The sequence below is a fragment of the Geospiza fortis genome, unplaced genomic scaffold (genome assembly GCF_000277835.1).
Source record: "Geospiza fortis unplaced genomic scaffold, GeoFor_1.0 scaffold62, whole genome shotgun sequence".
Classification (NCBI taxonomy): domain Eukaryota; kingdom Metazoa; phylum Chordata; class Aves; order Passeriformes; family Thraupidae; genus Geospiza; species Geospiza fortis.
Window position 1 is genome coordinate 23,267 of NW_005054548.1, and position 24,385 is coordinate 47,651.

Genomic DNA, 24,385 nt, shown 5'->3' on the forward strand with positions numbered 1-24,385 from the left:
TTTAGATTTTTTTAAGGTTTTTTTTAGGTTTTTGTTTTTTTTTTTAGTGTGTTTTTTTTTTTTTTTTTAGATTTTTTAGATTTTTTTAATGCAAAATCTTGTTGAAACGCAGTTCGGAGAACCAGCAACAGTCGACGCAGAGACAGAACAGTAACAGAGTCGAGTTCAGAACACTTCTGGTTTGAATTCACAGTCAGAGAGAGAGAAAGAGAGAGAGGAGAAAAAGAAACAGAGGGAGCCACCGAGGCGTCAGGAAACGAGAGGGAAGAAAAGCACAAGGCTGGGGCTGGAGTGACACTCGGGGGGTGCGGGATGCGTCCCGCAGGAGCTGCTGCAGTGGGACACGGCCAGCAGAGCTCCTGTTATTGCTGGTGAGGTCAGACACCCCCCCGGGGCAGCTTTGGGGGGACAGCTCTGCATCTGCTGGGGAACTGCACTCAGCCACGTCTAAAATGGGTTTGGGGCGAGGGAAAACCTGCCTGGGGTGGTGCCCGGAGCGGCTCCTCTGGGCTCACAGCGATTTCCAGGTCCTGGAGAGTGCAAACGAAGACACCTTGGAGGAGCCCTGGGCTGGGCTCTGCCTGGGAAGGGACTGCATAGACACATCAGCCGGGGGTGCAGCATTGGGTGGTGCTGGGATGCTCCTGCCAGCTCTGCCAGCCCCTGTTCTGCTCCTTTCAGTCATGGGGTCTTCTCCTCCCAGCCTGGCTCTCAGGAGTGTCCCACTGGTTGTCACTGAAGGTGGCTCCCAGGTGGAGAAGATCTGCTGCAGGGACCCAGCGACAGGATGGGTCACACCTGCTGGATCTGGGAAGCTTTGGGCTCTCCAGGCCACCAAGTGGTTGTTTAGAGCCAGACTGGACCTTGCATCCCTTTCCAGAGGAGTTGAGGCTGGGGCTGGAGCTCTGAAGGTATTCACAGGAATGTTGGCTGGCCTGCAGGTGTCAGAGTTGGGAAGAGTCCCTTTGAAATCTCCCTGGAAAATCCTATTGCTTTGGGACAGAAAGCAGAGACTTCCTGCCAGAAAAAAACAGATTTGTGAAAGAGCTGTGGGGACACAGCCTGGTCCAGGCTCCAGAGCTGACACAATTCCCATCATTGGGAGAACCAGGGAGGAGGATTACCCTGAAAATACAGGAACATCCTCTTGGGAAGCCAACATCTGCAAACAGCTGGATGTGATCCCAACCCCTTGGTACACTGCAGGGTCCTGCGTGCCCCTAAGGACCTCAGAGACCCCTCAGACCCCTGTTTTTCCAGAGGGTGGAAGGACCAGGGAGCTCCAGAACTGGTGGTGATGATGTGAATCCCCGTGCAGAGGTCCCACAGGATTGCAGGCCATGGGAATGTCCTTCAGCAGGCAGCCAGATTGTCCTTGGAGGCAAAGCAGGGCTGATGGAGCTGCCATGGGGATGTCAGAGAGGAGAGGATCAGTGTTCTGGAAAGCTCCTGAGAGCAGGGTTGGGATCACCCATTCCCAGTGGGGGCTGTAGCTCCAGCTTGTCCAGATGTACCTGGGAGAGGCCCTGACTGCTCCAGTGGGATGGGGATGATCTGAAAGGAGGCAGGAGAGCCTGGAGAGCTGGGGCAGAGGAGCAGCAGGCAACACATGAACAGATCTTTAGCCAGGGGTCTTGGTGAGCAGTAAATATAAAGGGGCTTCAAGGCTTAAACTGAATGTTTGGGTTAAATTACTTGGGCTCTCTTCCATCCCAGGGATGGAGTGGAGAAGGCTGAGAATGGCTGGGGAGCAGAGGCACAGTTGAGAGGCATCTGCCCAAGGCCCAGACCCACCTGAACACCCACCTGCAGGAGCACAGATCTCCCAGTGGCCTCCTGCCAGCTCCAGGAGCCTTCCTGGAGCAAAGGTGGGTGGAGATGCCTTCAACAACCCAATCAGGAGAAGTGAAGAACACACTGCCTTCACCTGGGAGTTTGGTTCCATGGTAAGGAGGGTGCTGAGGATGCCCTGGAGTGAACTGTGGAGAGGACACCAAGGGGGCAGCCAGCAGGACCACCAGCTCTCAGGATGCTCATTTTCCTGGACAGTTCCCGCTGAGCCAGAACATTTGAGTGGCCCCTGTAGTGCTGTGTGCTGCAAACCCTAAGGAGACCTATTGCTCTGAAGATGAGAGGCATGAAGTTGCCTGAAGACAAGAAGATGCATGGCTTGGTGTGCATCCTCTCTTCTCCTCAAGAAGAAAGGGAATGACATCCATCCCAACTCCTAGGGACAGCCCCTGGTCCATATTCTCCACAGGAAATGTGTGGAGCTAACTGGTATGGCTGTGGTGGATACTGGTGTCACCAGCTGGGGACGATCACCTCACCCAGGAACTCCTTTCTATCCTGTCCTATCTCTCACAGAAAAGGCCTTTATGGACCTGCAGACATTCCTAGGTGGGACAGGGGGAAATCATGTTCCCTGCCAGCTCTCATTCCCCTTTTCCAGCCTCAGGTCTCTGCAGGAAAGCCGGGACACAGCCCCAAGCATGGAGCCCAGCGCTCTCCAAAGATCTTTGGTCATGTTGCTCGTGAGCCCACTGCCTTGAGCGAGCTATAAAGTGCCACTGCAAGGGGCAGGAGGGGAGCAGGATGGTTCTTGCCATGGGCAGAGCTCAGGGGGACGCTCTGGGAGCCACTGTCTGTGTGGAGTCTGGATGTGACACCAGACGGACACCCTTAACCAGGGGGCTGCTGCAAACCTGGCTCAGGGTGACAGCAAGCATCAAAGCAGGACAGAGGGACACCAGGCTGAGCTAATCCCAAGTGGATTGCTCTCCTGGGAGGTGCTGGAGCCCAGACTGCCAGTGCAGCCAGGCCCAGGTCGGGGTGCTGAGCGCCCTGTATGCAGCGCTCGGCCCCGCTCGCCAACAGAGAAGCCACAGAGCCTTCTTGTCTCCTTTTAATCATCAACACACAGAGCTGGGCTCTTATTTACATCCAAATACACTTCTCTCTGTACAACAGTGTTAGAGCAACAATTCCATTCCTCTCTGGAGCGTGGAAACCTGGATGTGAGTGACCACCACCAGTGACAGCAGGACTGGGGCCACCAGCTGCCAGCAGACAGTGGCAGGAGTTAAGTGGGGCTGTGGGAGGCACAACAACGTGCCCCAGCTGTGGTGATCACCCTGGGGGTGAGAGGGGAGTGCTGGAATCAGCCCAGCTGGGTTGCTGGGACAGTGGTAGCAGCCAGCCTTGGAATGGTGGTGGAGCAAAGCAGCCCTGCTCACTGCAGAGTAAGACCTTCCCTGGCACCAGGACAGCCTGCTTAGCCCACATCCTCATGGGTGGAAGCCTCTGGAGCTGACCAGTGTCCTCTGTTGGCCGTGTGGATGTGCCTGGAGCATGACTGGGCTCTGTACATGGGGAGCCCGTGACACCAGAGCTGCTCCAGGACTGCCACCACTGGCCTGGCTCTCCCAAAAATCTTGGATCATGCATGTGTTGGGTATCCCAGATATCCCAGATACCCTTGTGGACCCCATGTGTAGGCAACTGAGCTGAGACCCCCACGGCCACAGCTTGTGGTGGTGGCCAGTGGCAGGTTATAGAGGATTTTGGGGGCAACACTTGGAGAATGACACGAGAGCCAGGATGTCATACTGAATTCCACTAGCTCCAAGGTGCAGGAGACAGCTGGGGGATGGTCAAACCCAAACTCTGGGTGGAATTCCACGGGACAGAAACAATTCATCAGCCCTGCCTGAGCCTCCAAGAGACACACTGCCAGCCTCCTTGGCCATTCCCAGGATATGTCACCCCAAACACCAGCCTGGCACCCCTTGGCTGTCCCAGGGCTAAGACCCCAGAGCCTCAACGAAGCTTTTGATGGGAGATTTCATCAACTTGTGAAGGTGTAAAAGATGTGGAAGGAGCCAGGTGAGCTCCACCTGGGCACAAACAAGAGGAATCCAGGTGTCGTCTCACCATCATTTTTTTGCTCCATCTCTGCTGAGCAAAGGGCTGGCACAGGGGAGAGGACTTGATGGGGAGCAGCACATCCAGTTGTGGGGAGGAATCCTGAAGCACAGGAATCCTTTGTGGCAGTTTGGCTCCCAAAACCATCTGTGTTTTCTGTCACCATAGCAGGGGTGGGGTGGTTTCTGCAGGACAGTTGGGGGATCCTGGGAGAATCCCAAGAGAGGGAAAACCAGCAGCAGAGTGTCTTAGTGGGTGTCTGCAAGGCTTTGTCGTCCAGGGAATGTCCACAGTCGAGGTCTCAGATCTGGATTGAAGCTCTGGATCAATGTGATGCAGTGAGGAAGGTGGAGGGAGGGGGCCTTTCCTCCTCCAAGATGAAGAATCTTCACAAGAGCAGACACCAAACACCTGCTCTGGGAGGGAGGACAACGTGGCCTTGTCTGATGTGAACAGAAAGCTGAGATGCTGCAAGACACCAGATCTCCAACCCTGCCACTGTGGGATGTTTATTCTGTCTGGAAGGCCTGGAGTATGACATGGAGGAAGCTCTAGGATGTGCCTGGCCAGGTGCATGTGGTTGTCTCCCTGGCCATGGCAAAGTCTGCAGCTGTGTGGCACTGGCAGGCAGCTGCACTCCTTCCTTGCTGGGCTGATGTCCAAGAGTGCTGGACATCTTCAGGATTTGCAGTAGGACTGCAAATGACTGACCACTGACTGACCACTGACCCACCAGTGGTCAGACATGACCTAACCTTCCTTTTTATGGCTGGTCCAGGGAAAGGGGTTTAGCCTGAGCTGCCCTGGTGTTTTCCATGAGTTGTCTTCCTCCAGCTCCAAAGACATGGGCGGAAGTGGTGGGAAAAGACAGGAGCTGTCAACTGGGATCTTGAAATGCCCTGGTCTTGGCACTTTTCTATTTTCAATGGCTCCAGGGATCTCAGGCAGCCACCACCAGCTCCTGGCCAGTGGCACTGTCCCATGACTTGGGCTGGTGGGACTAACTGCAGTCTCCACTCTGCTCAGGCTGGAGCTCATCACAGCAATGTTTGTTCTCAAACTGAAGGTCACACCTGGTCGTGAGCAGGAGAGCTTTGGGGAGACAGAACATGGAAAATGCGCAGCTTCAGGGCTTTTGTTTGGAAGATCTTCAGCCCCTCAATGCCTCCAGGTTCTTCCTTGGTGTGCACATGACATTTAATCTGGCCAAACTTGCCCTGGAGTCACCTCACAGGCATTTCAAGATATCCCAGTGCTAATCCTAACTTTTCTCTTCTAGCTGCTCCTCAGGGCAAAGAGCCAAAACCCCCACTCCTATTGATCCTTTGGCCAGCGCAAACTCCACTTTGCAACATTTTTCTTCTCTTTATTGTGACTTGTGGTAAAAAACTGTCCATGACAGGAAGAACCGAGCTCACCTTGCCACCTTTTCAAGCAGAATGCCAGGTTTTGCTGCCTCAGTGAGTGTGCATGTAGGATTTGGTTTATTATTCTGCCAGGGCATAAGCACTTGCGTGATCTTAAGCATTTTCCCCCTCTTATAACTTCTTTCATGCTCAGAGTTAGTAGCTGAGTATTTTCTTGAGCTAGGCCTGGGAGTTGTTCTCTCCATCCCCGGGGTGTGGGATGGCTGTGGGTGCTGTTTGGAATGGCAGGACTGAAGGCTGACTGCTGCAATCCAGCTGTGATGCTGCTGTGCCCCCCCTGCAACTCCTGAGTGAGGCTCGAGTGCTGTTTTTAAGCAGACCCTGGCCCAAGAGAGTGCACCAAGGTGTCACTCGTTTGGGGACAGGGTGGCACAATTGCCCACTTCTGGGGCAGATTGCTAAAGCTTCAGTTTGCATAAACATCCCATGGGTTTGGAGGCTTCCCCAAACCTTGATTCCATTGACTTTGGGAAGTAAGGGGGCTGTTGGGAAGGGAAACTAGCTCGGATTTCCAAGCTTTTTTCTTGCTGTAGCCAGCTTGGGTATAGAGTAAGGGGGCCAAGGCAGAGGTGGGAGGGTGTTTCTGCTCCCAGGGTTGGTCACAGCCTGGGACAGGAGTGGAACTGCAGGAGGAAACCACAAGGAAGGGAAAACGCAGCATATGTTAAGCTCTGCTGAGCCTCCAGAGAGGCTCCTGCTGGGACAACTTTCCTTGTTGGCTTCTGTTACCAGGACAGGCTCATCCTGCTCCTCAAGGATGTCCTAACCTCTTGCAGCCAGGGCAAGAGGGAGTTGTCTGGTAGAGATAGAGATATGTCTGGTTTCACTGAAATCAGTGGCCAAGCTCACACTGACTTCACTAAGACCACCGTCTAGACAGGATACTTGATGCAGAACACTTGAGTTTGCTCATGATCCCAAGAGCTTTGCTCCATTAGCCAATGTGGCTAAAATCGTCCTGGAAGGAAAAAAAAAAACAAACCAAAAAACAAAAAACCTGCCACTTTGAACTGTTTTGCTGCACGTAAATGCTTGGAAAACCAAAGAAACCGAATACAACCCTCCAAAACAACTAACCAAAGAAGGGTGAATTGTAGGAGAGGGGGCGGCAGCCTCTAGTGAAGACAAACCAAAAAACAACAAACCTGCCACTTTGAACTGTTTTGCTGCACGTAAATGCTTGGAAAACCAAAGAAACTGAATACAACCCTCCAAAACAACTAACCAAAGAAGGGTGAATTGTAGGAGAGGGGGCGGCAGCCTCTAGTGAAGTAACAGTCAGGGCAGATTACAAAAGAGCCAATTGACCCTCACCAGCTGTACTAGGAAAAAACCCCAGCCGAGATGTGGCATTGTTGATAGAAAACCAACGCACATCCACAGTTATTGTACCTACAGAGCACAGAAGTGGAGAGTGAGGGTGATGGAGCCTGGTGGGAGCACGCTCACACCGCTCCCACGGGAGCGCATTATCCTTCGGAAGATCTCTGGCTTGAGTAGGTAGTACATGCACAGCAATAAAAAATTCTGTCATGTCACCCCGGCCCCCCCTCAGATCTCGGTGGACTCTATCCTCTCGAGCCTGGAGGGAGTCCATGTCTTCTTCTCCTCGGTGTGCGGGGGGCTGGTGGCCTTGGTGTTCATCTCGTTGACCTTGTGCTCCAGGAGCTGGTTCTTCTGGTACATCTCCACGTAGTTCAGCTGCAGCTGCTTCTGGTACTTGATGACCTTCTCCTTCTCCTCCTGCCACGTGCGCCGCTCCTCCTCGAAGTCCATCACCTGCTGCTCCCGCTGCTGCCGCTCCAGCTTCAGCTCCGTCTGCAGCCTCTCCACCTCCCTCCTCAGGCTGTTCACGCTGTCCTCGCTCTGCCGCTGCATCTTGGCCTCGTCGCTCTCGCAGGCCAGCGGGTCCCCCCGCAGCTTCTCCCCCAGGTCCCCACCAAAAGACCCCGTAGGTCCCATGCTGGCAAGTGTCCGCTTCAGGCCGGAGACCTCCAGCTCACAGTGGTTCAGTTTTTCCCTTAGCACCTGGACCTCACTCATCTTCCTCTGCAGCTCGCCCTCGCAGATCTCCAGGTTGACGCTCTTGGAGCTGTAGGAGTCCTTCAGGGTGAGGATCTGCTCCTCTTTCTCCCGTAGGAAGTTCTTGCCTTCCTTGAGCTGTGACCGCAGGCCCACGATCTCGTTGAGCTTCTGGGATACGTCAGCTTGGGAGTCCTTCAGCTGCTGCTTGAGCAGGGAGATCTCACCTGCCTTCTGGCACACCTGTGGGGAGAGCACTCGTGAGGCTGGCGGGTGGCAGCGAGGAGCTGCTTGTCCCCTGAACTGCCCATGAAACAACCCTGCTCAAGGACCCGGCCTTCACCATGCCACAGACCCTGCTCAAGGACCCAGCCCTCACCAAGAGGTTGTCCCCACCTCTGTGTTTTTTCCCTCAGGGACCTGATGCTCTTCCCAAAGCTGGAGCTGCCCAAACAGCCAAGCCCTGTGCTGTGGTCCCCACCAGCGATGCTTCGCTCCTGCCTTCATTTTCCTCTCCCACACACAAACCCGCGGAGCTCCATCCCAAACCTTCTGCTAAACATCTGCAAATGGCACATTTCAGAGCCTAATTAATCCCAGCTTGGTTGACTTTCCATCAGGATTAGCAGAATAAGGTCGTCTGGATTCTAGAGCTACGTTTTGCCTCTGCACTCTTAATAAATTTAAAGTTTCTAGCCTGTGCATGGAAGGATTAAAATTCTTCCCATGATCAAGCTGAAAAAATGGTATGTTAGCACTGGCTATACAAACAGAACTTGATAAAATGTTCTAAAAATAGGAACAGTAGGAAAAAGTTATGTAGGACTCAACAGGGGAACTAGAAAGAGGAATGTGTCTTTCAGCCTTTTAAGAGAGATCTACTTATTAACAACCAAAAAAAGTGTGTTACAATGGAAAACATGAGGTAAACATGGCTCTATCAATGTCATTCTTAGCTCAGTTGCTTTTATATCTTCAATTTTAAAAAAACAAATATCTGAAAACCGGTTTCAAGGTTTGCCCAAATGCAAATGGTAAAAGAATTTAATTAAAAAAGACTTAAGCCCATTTTTGGCAGGCACAAGTACCTGTGTGGAAGGGCCTGTATTCCGTGAAACTGGATTTGAATGTCATGACTTGGAGTGACCAGACTGTGAAGTCAAATTATTAACCAGCACAGGAGGGTGTGCACAAAAAGTTGTGCTTATTTTAGCTTAATTGAAATCAGCAGGCCTGGGACTCAGACAAGTGAGGTGACCAGTGTCACCCGTTACGTGGAGGTCAGCAGCCCATGACTGTTATCTATGGGCATGTGGGAGGAACTTTGGGTCACCAGATCCCACCAATGGAAACCTCATTTATGGCCTGTTACAACAACGCTCTTACCTCCCACTTGGTCTCTTCAATCTTTGGGAGAAACTCAGCCTGCTCCTTCTTGAAAGCCACAAATTTCTTCTCCAGCTCCTCTCGTTGCTGGAGGAGTTGTCCCATGTCATCCTGGAGTTTTTTTTTCTCCTGCTGGAGCTTGAAGATTTGGAGCTGCAGAGCCTGCTGAGCCCGCTGCGCCTTTTTGGAGACCTGCTGCAACTTGTTGGCATAGTTCTGCCTCAGGTCCTCCATTTCCCTCTCCCAGATCTTCTGCTTCTCCTCGAACACCTGGAAGATGGCCGCCTCGCTCTTGTCCAGGTTCCTCCTCATCTGCAGCACCTCCTGCTCCTTCTCCCACAGCCTGTCCTCCAGGTCCTGGATGATGTCGTCGGTCGAGGGCGAGTGGAAAGGCATGGTCTCGTTGAGATGGTTCAGCCTGCTGAAGGACGAGGTGCTCTTGCTGGAGGACCGCCCGCTGTCTGAGGTAGATATCCCGTTGTACCCCACGATGTTCTTCTCCACGTAGGTGGTCCCGATGCGGTTGATGTGGCTGGTGGAGGCGCTCATGGGGCCCACGTGCTGGCTGTAGCCCGTGCCATAGGTGGGCAGGCTGGTCAGGGAGTTACGGCCCGAATCCGAGAGCCCCCCGCCTTGGTTTGTAGTCCTGTTAAGGCTGCTCTTGTCGAGCCCGCCCTTGGGCGCGGACGGGCTATTGCTGTTGGCATGGTTCAAGCTCTTCCTGTTCTCTGCCATCCCGTTGCTCTGAGGCGGGCAGAGGTTCTGCATGGAATGGAAGTTTTTAGGAACTACTGGTTTAAAGGCTGAGGGTCTAACTAAGGGCTCATTGCTCTGCAAAAAGAAAAAAGGAGCAGGCATCAAACACGGCAGGAGGCTCGGTAGCAACACACAAAAGAGACACATCGGCACGGGGTGGGGCTTATGCGGCTTGGGCTGGCTCCTTATCCCACCTTGTTACACATTTGGGGTTGCACATGAGGGACCTGTGGTCACTCAAAGGGCAACACTGTCTTCCCTTCCTCCAGCTGAAAGGAAACAATCTTTTCACCCCAAACCTGCATGACTCACCCCAAACCTGCATGATTTTTGTCTAGAATACTCCTTGGGTTCTCTTAGTGCTTGTCACAAGGAGGGCTGCCCCTTGCTTACCAGACCTGACCAAAAATAACTCTAATTTTTGCTGTTTATATTTCTAGCCTTGAGGTTGCATTGCCCTTTTGCTGAAAGCTGAATTGAACCCTTGGATTAGCAGCCCTCAGGAGAATCATATCTCCCTCCTGCCAGCAGTAACCTGTGCCTGTGGGGACCTCATGTCCTGCTTGTCCTCAGACAGGAGCAGGCAGGAGCTGTGACAGCAGTGACACCAGGCAAGGAACATGCTGGAGCTGCTCTTCATTTGAAATTTGTGTTTTCTGTGGCATAAGCAATGCTGGGGGACAGCAGACCACAGTTGTAAGGGATTTAAAAAGGATTTTAAAGCCTTGCACATTCCTCACCCCATCAATGCACCATTAGGAACAAAATTTTCCTCAAAATGGGATTGAGTATCCCCTATGGCAGATTGTAGGCGAAAATTAAACTGGAGGAAGCAAAGGTATTTTGAAAATGCCTTTCAGGAGAAACAGAAAAAGCCCCACTGAACAGGTTGGAGGCTGGAGACCAAGTGTGAGAGTGAGATGGACTGCAGGGGTTGTTGGATTAACAACCCAGGAGAAAAGGCCACCAAATGCTGCAGAAATAATACTGGGCACAAATTATGGAAGTCACTGGAGCAGAGCAGCAGGCAACATAAAACACTGCTGGGGCTCTGTTCCTCCAGGCCTGGGAGATTTTGCTCCCTGAAGCCAATATGAGCCATGAGAATGGGCTGGGCTTGGAGATAACATTTACAGGGGTAGTTACCAAGCCTTTTCCCTCACAAGGGGCACTGGGATGGGGAACAGATGCTCATGGCTGCTTTCAAACAACAGCTTAAGTGGTTGGAAACTGCCTATAAAAGGCACAATACACACAAAACCTGAGTAGGACTTAGATGCTGGACCTACAAACAGGGGCCAACTCCAGCTCCCTCCCCATCCTTCAGGGAGGTAGGCACAACATCTCAGGGAAGCTGGAACAGCCAGTGACTTAAATGAGCTGTGTGTGGAAGACCTGTGGTCATGCTCTTGGGTTCCTCAAGAACTAACAACACTCCTGAAAGTTGTAAGAATATCTCATCTCTACATTAAAATGTACAAAACAAAAATGACACCATCAAGACTGCCCTGTTGCCCAAGGCCTCCTGGCCTGTGCTTCCAGAGAAATGCCACGGCCACCCAGCTGCTCCAAGAGGTGCTCACCTGGTCCAGTTTGCCAGAAATTGGCAAAATCTTTGGTGGGTTACCGGGCTCTCGGTACTGGGGCGGCGGCGGCGGCAGGTTCTTCTCGTTGTTGGCGGTCACGTTCCCGCAGATGTCCACCTTCACCTTCTCGCTCTTGCGCGCCTCGCCGTTGATGTAGAGTGAGTTGGAGACTTTCTCCGACTTGTAGGTCTTCTCCTCGCCCGAGTAGCGGTGGGGGATGTCCCGGCCGGAGTAGCCGTTGCGCGGCCCCTCGGCGGGGCCGGCGGGGCGAAGCCGTGGAAGCTCTCCGGGCTGGGGTAGGCCGGGTCACTGAGGACGGGCAGCGTCTCTAGCGTGGCCATGGCAGCGTAGGGGTGAGGTGGAGGCGCAGCTCAGTGGCACTGGGACAAAGAGGGAGAAAAAGGGTTGTTAGAGAGGTGACTTTTGTCTGACGTGCCCTTCTGCAGATCAAAATTACGTCCTGGTGATTGTCACTGTTTTCTGAAAAAAAGTGCCGTGCCCTTTGCAGATCAAAGTTATGTCCTGGTGATTGTCACTGTCATATTTTCTGAAAAATCCCTTTGCCCAGGATTTTCTCCTGGGAAGCTGAGAACCCTCAGAGGAAAAGGAAAAGCAATATTATCTCATTTTTTCCTCTCCTGTGTTTTGCTGCTTTGGAATGTGATTGGAGATTGTTTATTCAACATGTGAATTGTTTTGACTTGATGACCAGTCACAGCCAGCTGTGTCAGGATTCTGGAAGCAGTCACAAGTTTTTAATTAGTATCTTGTTAAGCCTTCTGTAAGACCCTTTCTCTATTCTTTAGTATAGTTTTAGTATAGCATTCTTTAATATAATATATATCATAAAATAATAAATTAGCCTTCTAAGAACATGGAGTCAGGTTCTTAATTCGTCCTGGGGACCCAGCAAATACGACAGGTGATGGGGTTCTCCTCTTCTGTGGGAGCCCCAGATCCCTTGGAGGAGCAGCATTCCCCAAACCCCACCCACTGTTATTTTACCCGAATCTTCTCAATCCCAGGGTTGTGGTTCCCAGGGGAGTGACTTGCATGGATTTTAGTAGGCACAGCTCTATGGCACTGGTGAGACACAAACACTTGCTGTGCCCAAGCTTGAATTATTTCTGTCACTTTTCCCAGATTTGAGTAAGTTTTTGTTCCCATGGGGATGGAAGGATGTGAGGTCTCCATCCCTGGTCCTGGTTCCTACAAGTGCTCCCTCCAGCACATCCCTTAGGATGACACCACAGGGTTTAAGCAACACAATTTCCATCTCTTTCTTGGGATTGTAGCTCACCTGAACCTCAGCTTTTAAAAAGATGCTTTTGTGCAGGTGTCATCCTAAATTTTCTTTTAAATCTTTATTCCCCTTCTCCATTTGATTCCTACTTAGGCTGTGCCTTGGGTTGGCCAAAACTAGGCCATGGGACATGGATAACTTGCAAATAATGGTTTCAAAAGTTGTCTTTCACTAGGGCTGTCCTGGGACCAGTTATCCTTGGGACCAATTCTCAGCTGTCTAGATGCTCTTCATCAGCTTTTACACAAAGGTGTAAAATCTTATTTAAGGAAATAAAGACCCACAACAACCTTTTTTTTTTGTCTCATTGAGTAATGGAGAATTTGAACCTGTACCACCCAAGGATCTCATTACCTGAAGGAAGGGAGAAGGTGCATTGCAAATTTTGAGTGATTGAACTAAACCTGGAGGAGCAAGGCCAGTGGCTTGTGGACAGCTGTGGCCACTCAGCTGACCACTGCCCACCTGCCCTACTGAGTTCATTGACTCAGTCCCCATGGGTCAGAACTGATGCTTTTATTTTGCCTCAGGCACCCTCAGTTCCAGGATTTCCAGGATAATCCATCCTGACAGCCTGGAGACTAAAGCAGGACTTAAGGGCAGCAGAAGCTGCGAGTTTCCCTGTGGATGGGATAAAAACAGTGATACCCTTTGGAGAAAGGCTCAGGGATAGCAGCAGTCAGGCAGGACCAGCAGGAAGGGGAGATGGAGAAAATCCCCATTTCAGTGGGGTTCTCGCTCTCCTTGGGGTAGGGATGTTCATTCAGCCCTCCCTGAGTAAAGCAGAACTGAGTTTATTTCCCTGGAGAGCAAGCTGCGGTCTGGAGCTCAGCTCCCACGTGGTGTCTCACAGGGCCCTGCTATTTGCACTAATAATGGAATGGAAAAAGAATTAAAAAGGTTAAAGCACAGGGGCTGTGCTGCTCAACTTTGCTTTTATTAAACTGCATTTCTGGAGGCTTCTCCTCCCCCTTTCCCAGCGCCCTGCCCTGTCCAAAGTACAGCCTGAGTGGCAGATGTGGCAACTGCTGTGCCACAGGGAGAGGACACAGAGCTGTTGAGACGGGATTTAAGGTCCTTTCCAACCCAACCCAGCCCATTCTGGGGTTTTATGATCATTTGTCATCCCATTTCTGGGATTTTGTGATCAACAAGCATTAAGTGAGCACTTTGTGGTCCCTGCTGAGGACACCCTGCAGTTTGCACCTCTGTCCCCAGCGGATGATCTCATGTCATTCCTTGATGAAAGTCTAAAGACCAGGCAGTAAAGGAGGATCACATGAGCACGTGGGGGGATCCCCCACAGCCAAAACACGAGTATTTATTGGTCATAAGTGACAGAACCCCTGCCAGCAGCAAGGAGTGGCAGGGTCTGGTCATGTATGAGGCATGTGACATTTGGACACGTGCTCTGAGCAGCACTCAAAGGCTCATGAGCCTGTCACACCCTAAAGACTTCCCAGAGAACATCAGCATAATTTATTATTATATGATATGATACTAAAACTATACTAAAGAATATAGAAAGGATCTTACAGAAGGCTTAACAAGATATTAATTAAAAACTCGTGACTGCTTCCAGATTCCCAACACAGCTGGCTGTGATTGGTCATTAAGTCAAAACAATTCACATGTCGGACAAACAATCTCCAACTACATTCCAAAGCAGCAAAACACAGGAGAGAAGAATGAGCACCTGGAGACTTGGCTGGGCTGTGGGGTGATGAGGAAGGATGGAGAACACCCACCTGAAGCCACGCTGTGGCTTAACTAATGGTGCCTTTGGATTTTATGAGTCAAGGGAAGACTTTTTGTCCTCCTAATTTAGGAATAACCTGCTTTTCAGTGACTTTGGGAATCTTTATAGGCTGTGATTTCTTTTTATGGGACACCAGGCACCACGGGAGGGATGTGCTGGAAGGTCTCAGCTCCAGACAAGGATGTGGCATTGTCTCCTTGCAGTGCTCTCCAGCCAGCCAGGGAGAAATCCAGGTTACTTTTCCCTCACTGGGTAAATTTCACGGTGACATTTGCACATTTACATTGACTCTCTGAGGACAGGGATGAGGTCACTGGAAAGTTTGATCCTTCCAAAAGGACAAAAAAAAAAAAAAGGCCAACACAACAAGAAGCGTTTTCTTTTAACTGGGAATCATCCAAGAAAATATTCTGAAAAAACACCCTTGTTCTGAGCTTGTGTTTACTGCAAACCCAGGATCTGATAAACAGAGCATACAGACAAGTGTTACAAATATGTTATTAAGGAGATTCCAGAAGTGCCAAGAGCTCCCTGACAGTACAGCTTTGTTTGCCAAAAAGGGCCATTTTTTCCTGAGAACAACAGCCCCTGGGTTTGTATCTTCTGGCCAGCTCCAGTTCCCAGTCAGGTTTTACATTGGTTGTTCCTCAGCTGAACTGTGAAATCAAATTTTGAGCACAGGAATAACATTGCCATCCTCCAGCACAGAGCAGGACGGTCTTTTTTTTTTTTTTCTCCTTCCAGGTTTGGGGGAATGTGTGACTAAAAACTTCCCCAGGACATTTCTTCTCCTTAAATCTCACCATCTCTGGGGCAAGAGGACCAGAGGGAATGGCTTCAGACTGACAGGGCAGGGTTATGTGGGATATTGGTGAGAAATTCTTGACTGAGGGTAATGAGGCCCTGGCACGGGGTGCCCAGAGAAGCTGTGGCTGCCCCTGGATCCCTGGAAGTGTTTAATGCCAGGTTGGATGGTGCCTGGAGTGACCTGGGACAGTGGAAGGTGTCCCTGCCATGGGAGGAGATTGGAACTGGATGATCTTTAAGGTCCCTTCCAAACCAAACTAGTCCATGATTCCATGAGAACTGCCTCCCTCCCATGGCAGCATGAACTGACAGTTCATGTTTGAACTTTTCACGAGCTTTGTTTGTGATTCCCAAGGGTGCTGAGCCTGTCCATGAGCACAGAGAGCCTGAGGCAAACCAAGGGTTTGCCTTTACCAGCATTCCATTCCCAAGTCCATCCTTTGGGAGGAAAGCAGAGTCACCCTCGAGCATGGCTGGGTGACCTTCTCTGAGCAGGGACACTGGGAATCCACACTCCACATTGCACCACCTCCTCATCCCATCTACCTCCAGTGGCCTCTTGGCCTTTCCTGCAGCAGCCTCGCCTTGGAGACAGCAATATTCTGATGCCTGATGCAGAAAATCTGGGGTGAAATGTCCTTTTCCCCAGCTGTGCCAGGCAAACTCTGCATGTCCACCTCTTACCAAGGTTTCCAGCCCTGCCTGCAGCTCCAGGACACTTCTAGATGTTATTGTAAGTACAGAAATTTGTAAAATAACAACTTCATCTTCCAACTTGCTCTACCCAAACCATTCAGTGAATGCCTTCCAGTTAAGAAAGAAGAAAACTTGCTCTGAGATAAGCAGCTGAATGGTTAGCCAAGACGAAATGATGGAGGCCTGGCTCTGTTGCTGCCTGAGGAGGTTAATTGTTAACACTCTCCTAACAAAGGCCTTGGGGAGGCAGACACACAGACACACCTCGGCACCGTGCCAGGGGAGAAGGGAAGGGAGAAGGGAATCAGAGAAAGGAATCAGGGAAGGGAATCAGGAAAGGGAATCAGTCATGGCTCTTGGGCAAAGAGCCCCAGAGCAAGGCAGGGCTTGGCACCCGTGCCCATCCCAGGCGTGTGGAGCTGGCAGCACGGGCAACAAAGGCACCTGAAGGTCAAAAATTCCCTGTCCTGCCAACTGTGGTGACAGGTGTGCCCCTGACCTTCATTGGTCAGGTTTGTTTGCTTAACGAGGGAGCAATTAGTGACACCATGAACCCTGCTCTGTTGTTTTTGTTGGGGTAGGGCCTGCACCTGCCCTGTGTTTACAGATCAGGTTGGCTCTGCCAGTTTGTTGGCAGCACTGCCAAGGGGTTGGTTTGGTTTGGTTGGAGGAGAAAAAGTCAACATGTCCTGGGGTGGTGGAACAGGTTGGAAAAAGAATGGCTGTGATAATTTCAGCTTGATCCAAGAAGAGATGTGGAGTGGGAAGGGAGGGACAGGAAGGGTTAGCAGTGAAGACACAGACCCTGCAGGGAGCAAAGCCACCTGTGTCCAGTGAGGAGTTAACAAGCCCTGGGGCAAAACCACCACTGAAACCCAAGACTTGCACTTGTAGAATCACAGAATCACTGAATTATTCAGGTTAGAAAAACCCTCTAAGACTGTGGGGTCTAACTGTTCTTACAGCACTGCCAAGAACACCACTGACCATATCCCCAAATGCCACATCCCCATGGCTTTTAAATCCCTACTGGGATGGGACTCCAACACTGGCCTGGACACCCTTTCCACGAAGAAATTTTCCCTGATATCCAAGCTAAACCTCTCCTGTTTAGAGGCCGCTCCCTCTTGTCCTTCTTTCAGTCACATCCCTCTTCCTCTCCCTCACCTTTTCTTGTTCATCACATCCTCCAAAAAGGCCACTCAGCCACTGCTCTGCCTCCTGTGTGTCACAGGCCACCACTTGCCACCTCCTAATGGCCGTGCTGTCCTAAACCCGGCTGAGAGCTCCTCCACTGGGATTGATTCAGGAGCAGGGACACCACAGCTCCCCTCCCACCTGGCTCCAGTGCCCAGCACCTCCTGTTCTCCTACACCCTTCTCAAGTTGCTCAGTCTGAAGAGGGGAACAGAATGAGCTTTTCTTGTCTCTCACAGGCATTTTTTCCAGCCCTCAAGGAACTCTTGTGGCTCTTTTCTGCACCCCCTCCTACTCCTTTCTCCCCATCCTGGCTTGGTGGCTGCCAGGTTTTCCTCTGCCACTGGAATACAGCAGGAACACACTTGAACCTGTCTGCAAAAACACGCACATCTCCAGCTTTTCAACCACAAGCTTTTTCCACAACCAAAAGCCAAATGAACTCAGAAGAGCAACTCCTGCTCCTTCCCCAGGTCACAGACCTCTCTTTTCCCATGTATTCCTGCACTGCAGATCTTTTTCTCCCCATTCAGAGCTAAAAAATCAAACTCAGGAAGGCAGGCTGGAGGGTCAAGTAGTGGCAGATTCTTGCAGCCACCCTCAGACACCTCTTGGGCTGTGGGGCTGTTGTGTATCTGCACATTTCCCATCCTTCTGTGCAAAGGATTTGTGATTGGATTTACTTTTGGACCCAATCCTGAGTAAAGTGCCCTAGGGCACCTGGAGCAGAGAGGTTGGACTTGGACTGCCCAGCATGGCAGTCCTGCCTAGGAACATCCAATTTGGGAATGTGGGCACCACCCTGTCCCTCTGTGATCCCCCCCCCCCACTTTCCAGCTGCCCCTGTCCCAGCACCTGAGAGCACTGAGGGGTCTGCACAGGGACCTGCAGCATCCTCTGGGCAACTGGAAAGTTCCAAGTTCAAAGCCCTCAGCCCTCCTAGTACAAACCCATATCCCATATCCCACATCCCATATCCCACATCTCATATCCCACATCCCATATCCCATATCCCATATCACGCATCCCATATCCCACATCCCATATCCCATATCCCATATCCCATATCACGCATCCCATATCCCATATCCCACATCTCATATCCCTTTTCCTTGTTGCACTTTCTGACCAAAGGACATGATGGGTACCAGACTGTCCCATCCCATATCCCATATCCCATATCCCATTTCTGAGACAGGAGGATCACACTTTGCTTTTCTCTCCTGAAGAGAGGGGGTGGCAGCATTAGGGGCAGGCAGGTCCTGGTTTTGGGGAGTTTTGGGGCCTTTTGGGGGCTGCGCTTCCTCGGGCTGCTGTAGGAAATAAAAGTGAGCCAACTCAGAGGCATTTCCTTTTCCTTTCCTCCTGCTAATGAGATAATTACAGCCTTTTGTATTCTGGGAAACTACTTTCTCATTATGAGGGCCACATCAGCTATTTACATAATAAGGCTGAAACAAAAGAGATGAGATGAAAAGACCCAGGCAGCTCCTTCGGGGAGCTCTGTTGAGCTGCCAAGGGACAGCCTGGATGACAGAATCCTGCATCCCCAAAGCTCCTCTGGTCTGGAGTGGGTGGCAGCCCTTGATTCAGGATGTCCCCAGCATGGGATGCTCCTCACTCTCAGCTGTGAGGGTCCCCAGGGTCCCTCTTAAACCACTCACTGCAATCCCTGGTGCCAGAGGGTTTGGGAGGGTGGCCACGAACCCAGACCCACATCAAGGAGAGTCCTGGCAGCATCTGTGGGATTCACAGAGGCACCTGGAGATGAATCACAACACCAGAGGATGTCTGGTACCAAACTGGCCTGTCTCTTGTCCCATTTGCTGTGTTCCAGTTTCCTCCAGCTGTGGTCAAGGGACATTCTGGGTACCAACCTGTCCCATATCCCATATTCTTTTTCCTTGCTTCACTTTCTGACCAAAGGACAAGACAGGTACCAGACTGTCCCATATCCCATACCATACCCCATATCCCAGTTCCTTGTTTCACTTTCTGGCCAAAGGACATGATGAGTACCAGACTGTCCCATCCCATATCCCATATTGCATATTCCATATCCCATATGCCAGTTCCCAGTTCCTTACTCCACTTGCTGATCAAAGGACATTATGGGTACCAGACTGTCTCATATCCCATATCCCATATCCCACATCCCCATAGCCCATATCCCTGTTCCCTGTTTCACTTTCTGACCAAAGGACATGATGGGTCCCAGCCTGTCCCATCCCATATCCCATATCCCATATCCCATATCCCATATCCCATATCCCATATCCCATATCCCAGTTCCCTGTTTCACTTGCTGACCAAAGGACATGATGGGTACCAGACTGTCCCAGCCCATTCCCCTGTCCCCCCACTTGGCCAAGGAATGCATGGTTACAAACCTGTCCCATTTCCCATTTCCCATTTCCCATTATTTCCCATTTCCCATTATTTCCCATTTCCCCACCCCCCCAGCTGTACCAACCTGTCCCACCCCATGTCCCAGTTCCCTGTCCCCCACAGCTGCCTAGGGGGACAGTGGCCACCAAGCTGTCCCCCACCACACACCAGTGCCCCTGTGTCCCAGCTGGCCAAGGAACTCTCTGAGCACCGAACTGTCCCTGCCAGCCTCACCACCTCTCTTCCCCAATAAAGGCCCCATTGTTCCTGACACAGCCTGAGCAGAGCAGCCTGCTCCACCTTCCCTGGCCCTCCCTCCCACTCTGCTATCAGTTTTCCTCCCCCAGCTGCTCGCTGTGTTTAAGGGACACAGTCCACGCCACCCTGTCCCCATCCCCCAGGACGTGTCAGGAGGGGGAATCGTGGCAAAGCACAGCCGCAATCTGCCCCATGGCCTTGGCTCTGTGCCCTCCTGCTTGTCCCTCCTTCCCTCTCAGCTCCCTGAGGCTGTTCCTGGAATGGACACCCTGCCACAGCTTCCTGGAAACCTCTTTCTGACAGTAAAACAATCAGTAAATCAGCCTGGGCATGGCTATTGCTCACCCTGAGCAAGCTGCTCCCCGTCCCAATCCCACCTCCTCCATCCCAGCTCCTCATCTCTGGGGGTTTTATCCCAGTTTTTAATCCACAGGATCTGAAAAAGCAGGCAGAGTGGAATGAAAAGCCAAGCACCTGGCAGGCCACGCCAGGCTTGAGCTGTTCCAGTAAGGGAAGAAATCAAAATTATTCTGGAGGCTGCAGTGAGGTGGGCAAAGCCCCAGAGAAACCTCAGCAGGTGATGGGGACATGTGACAAGGCACATTTGTACAGTCCCAGGGAGGTTTTCTGTCTCATCCTTGGAGGTTTTCAAGCCCTGAATGGACCAGGCAGGGTCCACCAGCAGCAGGATGGCCTGGAGAGCTCCTGGGGTCCTTCCCACCAGGAATTATCCTGCCATGGAGTTTTTCACAAGCCACACTGGATATCCACCAGCATTCCCCCGGCCAAAGTCCTCATCCTCAGGGGGATTTTTCCCCCTTTTTCCCATCTGCTCTCAGAGCCCTGGGTTTGGATCCAGGCTGGCATCCTCCAGGATGCACCTGAGGGCAGATGGAAGGATTTTCCATGACCTCCCTTAATCATCCCAAGGGGCAACAGGACAGGATGGTTTCAAGCTCGGCCCAAAGTGCCTTCCTAAATCCCGTGTGTCCATCAGGAAAGGTTCATCCATGGCCTCATCTGTGACCCTTGTGACTGCCCCCAGAAGATACTCAGGGCCAGCTGTGTCATTGTCCCCAGTGAGGTCCTGATGGCAACCTCTGCCCAGAAAAGCACCAAGCTTTGGTGGCACAGGGAAAACTCCCTGGATTCCATCAGGACAGGGGCAAGGGCAGTTTGATGGAGCAGCCTCAGTGCTGGCTGCAGCCCTGAGGGTCTGGGATGCCCCATCCCATGGGCTGGACTTCTTGGGGTCCTCCCAACCCTATGTGCCTCAGTTTCCCCTTGTTAAGGGGCTGCCAGTAGGATCTAGGGTGAGATTTCCCCACCCTGAACAATCCATCTCTGTGCACCCCATCTCTGCTCTGACCCCCTGGTGCAAAAACAGTCCAGCAGGTACTTTCCATCCTTAAAAAGCAACTGGGAAGGCTCCTACCAGCTCAGCCCTGCACTAATCCATTGAAGATCCTTTGGAAAGATCCTGTGGTGCAAACAGAGACCAGCAGGTACATCCCATCCCTAAAAATCAATGGGAAAGGGCTTCACCAGCTCAGCCCTGCACTAATCTACTCAAGATCCTTAGGGAAGGTGGCTGGAGATGGGATGATGCCAGCTGAGCCTTTGGGACTCCCCACCACAGAGGATATGGGGTGACCACTGAAAGTGTCCCAGCATGGAGCTACATCACTTGCCTGGCTCCCCAGCACCTTCCTGAGCATCCTCACACATCCCCACAGCCCAAATCTCAGGGATCCCGATGTGATCCCCAGCTCCATGGTCCCAGACACCAGGAGGACTCCCCCTTTTTGTCGCCGGGATGTTGCAAGGGAGGGGACCCAATCCTGCCCTTTGGGATGAGCCATCACCCCCAGATCGGTTCCATCGAGCCCTGCCTGGCTCTGCCATCCCCAAACTTCGCCCAAACCTCTGTCCCCGCAGGAAGGACGAAGTGGGGACCCGTCACCAGCCCGTGATTTATCATTAACTCAACCCGAGGAATTTCCTGGGCGCGGAGCCAGCCCGGGAAGCGCTCGCTCCTCCCCGGACACCGCGCTCGGAGCGAACCCCCCTGGTGGGTGCCTTGTCCCCATCGCGGAATTTGATCTGCTAAACCAGAGCCATGCCCTAAAATCCAGCGGGCTGCAAGGTCTCGGTGCTGGGGGGGTCTCTGCTGGATCCAGGGGGGGTTTATAGGGGGGGAAATCGCAGTTTTTCCCCACCTACCCCACCCCTGACCCCCGCAGGAGCGCAGCCCGGTTATAGGAATGTGGGTTTTGTTGACGGGGCGACAAAGCTATTTTTTGTCTCTTTAAAAAGGAAAGAAGCTTAGAAGTTTTTCTCCTCGATTGGGTGAAAAAGGCGTCTCATAGGCCTGAGAAACTTCACCTCAAACTTAAGGATACCTAATGGACAGGAGCTGGGCAACTTCCTAGAGAAAGAAGTGAACAAAGAAACAAATCGCTTTTGCGAGGTGTTTTACCAAGAGCAAGAAGTCCTTGCACTTTGCTCGGTTTTTCTCTGTTTGTTATTTTGTCTTTTATTAACCTTTTTGTTGCCAACACTGCAACAGAAGCGATCTTGCTGATTTTATGCCTCCAAAGGTGGCTGAGCTACCTTAAGTGTGAAATAGATCTCCAAGAGCTTGTGAGACCTGGCTTAAAGAGGTTCCCATATCACCCGGTGTGCCCCCCAAAAAAATCACCTGCAAAGCGCCCCACCAGCTCAGCCCTGCCCTAATCCACCGCAAACCCTTCCCCAAACAAAGACACCCAGCCAGAGTGGGAAGGAGAGGAAAAGAAAAATCCCACAAAAATCCGGGATTTACCTGGGCAGCCCAGGGGTGCATCCTGCAGCTCCCCATCCTCCTCCGAGCTCCAAATTCATTGTTTCCCTGCGTGGTATCCCGGGAAAATTCCAAAATAATACCTGAGGAGAGCAACCTGCTGCTGGGCTGGGGCCAAGGGCTGCCCTTGGCTCGGTGGGATTGGCCAGGGCGCCCGCAGGAGCTTTAATTAACTCTTTGTGCCCTGCTCCGGCTGGGCTTTGGGGAAGGGATGGCTCCCTCCTCCTTCAAGGGGAATTTGGGGCTAAATTTAGCATAAATGGGAACTTTGGAGTCAGACGCTGGGTTTTGCAAAATGAGGATCTGGAGTTTGCCTTTTTCTGTTTTCAGATGGGGATTTTGGGGTCTGATGGTTTGTTTCTGCACACAAAAGGGTGTGTGGATTTGGGAGGTTTTGGGGTTTGTTCAAATAGGGATTTGTGAATTTGGGATGTTTTGGGGTTTGTTCAAATAGGGATTTGTTGATTTGGGAGGTTTTGGGGTTTGCTCAAATAGGGATTTGTTGATCTGGGAGGTTTTGGGGTTTGCTCAAATAGGGATTTGTTGATTTGGGAGGTTTTGGGGTTTGTTCAAATAGGGATTTGTTGATTTGGGAGGTTTTGGGGTTTGCTCAACCCCTGCCCACCTCCAACAGGGCTTTGGGGAAGGGATGGCTCCCTCCTCCTTCAAGGGGAATTTGGGGCTAAATTTAGCATAAATGGGAACTTTGGAGTCAGACGCTGGGTTTTGCAAAATGAGGATCTGGAGTTTGCCTTTTTCTGTTTTCAGATGGGGATTTTGGGGTCTGATGGTTTGTTTCTGCACACAAAAGGGTGTGTGGATTTGGGAGGTTTTGGAGTTTGCTCAAATAGGGGTTTGTGGATTTGAGAGGTTTTGGGATTTGCTCAAATGAGAGATATGTGGATTTAGGGTTTGCTCAAATAGGGATGTGTGGATTTGGGAGGTTTTGGGGTTTCCTCAAATAGGGATTTGGGGTTTCTTCAAATAGGGGTTTGTGGATTTGGGATGTTTTGGGATTTGCTCAAATAGGGGTTTGTGAATTTGGGAGGTTTTGGCGTTTGCTCAAATAGGGATTTGGGGTTCAGAGGATTGTTTTATCTCAAACAGGGAGTTTGGGGTCAGACTGTGTGTTTTTCTTCAAATGGGAATTTTGGGGTCTGACAGCTTGGTTTTGCATAGAGAAAGTTTTGAGGGTCTGGCAGCTTGTTTTACTTAATTGGAATTTTGGGATCTGACTCTTGGCTTCTCTTGTTTTAAAACTTTTTTTCTCAAATTAGGAATTTCAGGCTCTCGGAACTTGGTTTTTCTCAAATGAGGAATTTGAGATTCAATTTGCTCAAACAGGGATTTTAGGATCAGACAGCTGGGGTTTGGGTTATTTTACAAATATAGGGAATTTTGGGATCTGATGGCTTGGTTTTGATCAAATCAAGATTTTGGGATCAGGTAACTTATTTTGCCTAAAGGGGGATTTTGGGATGTGGCAGCTGGGTTTTCCTCAAATAGGGATTTGGGGTCTGACTGCCTGTTTTGGTTTTTGTTTGTTTGTTTTTCCAAAGGGGATTTTAGGGTCTGGGGGGCTTGTTTGGATACAAATTGAGATTTGAGGCTCTAACAGCTGGGCTTTTTTCAAATGGAATTTTGGGGCCTGACAAATTGGGCATTTTTTCAAGTGGGGATTGCTCAAAACAGCTCATTTTCACTCGAATGCTGATTTTAGGGTCTTTCTATCAGGGGACCCTTCTGAACTTTCCCATCCTTCTGGGGATGCTTCCCAGCTGTGTGGCTGACATGAAAGGCTGTGAAGAGCTCTGAAAGAAGGGCTGAGGATTGGACAGATGGGATGAATGGGATGATGCATCCCTAGAATGGTTTGGTTTGGAAAGGACCTTAAACCCCTTCTCATGGGGGTCTCAGGGACACCTCCCACTATCCCAGGTTGCCCCAAGCTCCACCCACCTGGCCAAAATCTGGATGAGGATGCTGCCCTCTTTCCTTTCCATCATCCAGAGGGTGGCCCAGAGCTCCTTTTCCC

The 24,385-nt window shown here is 51.2% G+C and overlaps 1 protein-coding gene across 1 annotated transcript; it reads right to left on the bottom strand.

The window, feature by feature from the left end:
• Positions 1-53: 53 nt before the first annotated feature.
• On the bottom strand, positions 54-22,417 carry LZTS3 (leucine zipper tumor suppressor family member 3). Its single transcript, XM_031064002.1, is given in 6 exon segments — positions 54-6,348; positions 6,497-7,616; positions 8,760-9,590; positions 11,099-11,364; positions 11,367-11,481; positions 22,333-22,417. Coding segments are annotated over 4 exon segments (1,887 nt in total). The 5' UTR covers positions 11,443-11,481; positions 22,333-22,417; the 3' UTR covers positions 54-6,348; positions 6,497-6,902.
• Between the last annotated feature and the right edge of the window lie 1,968 nt (positions 22,418-24,385).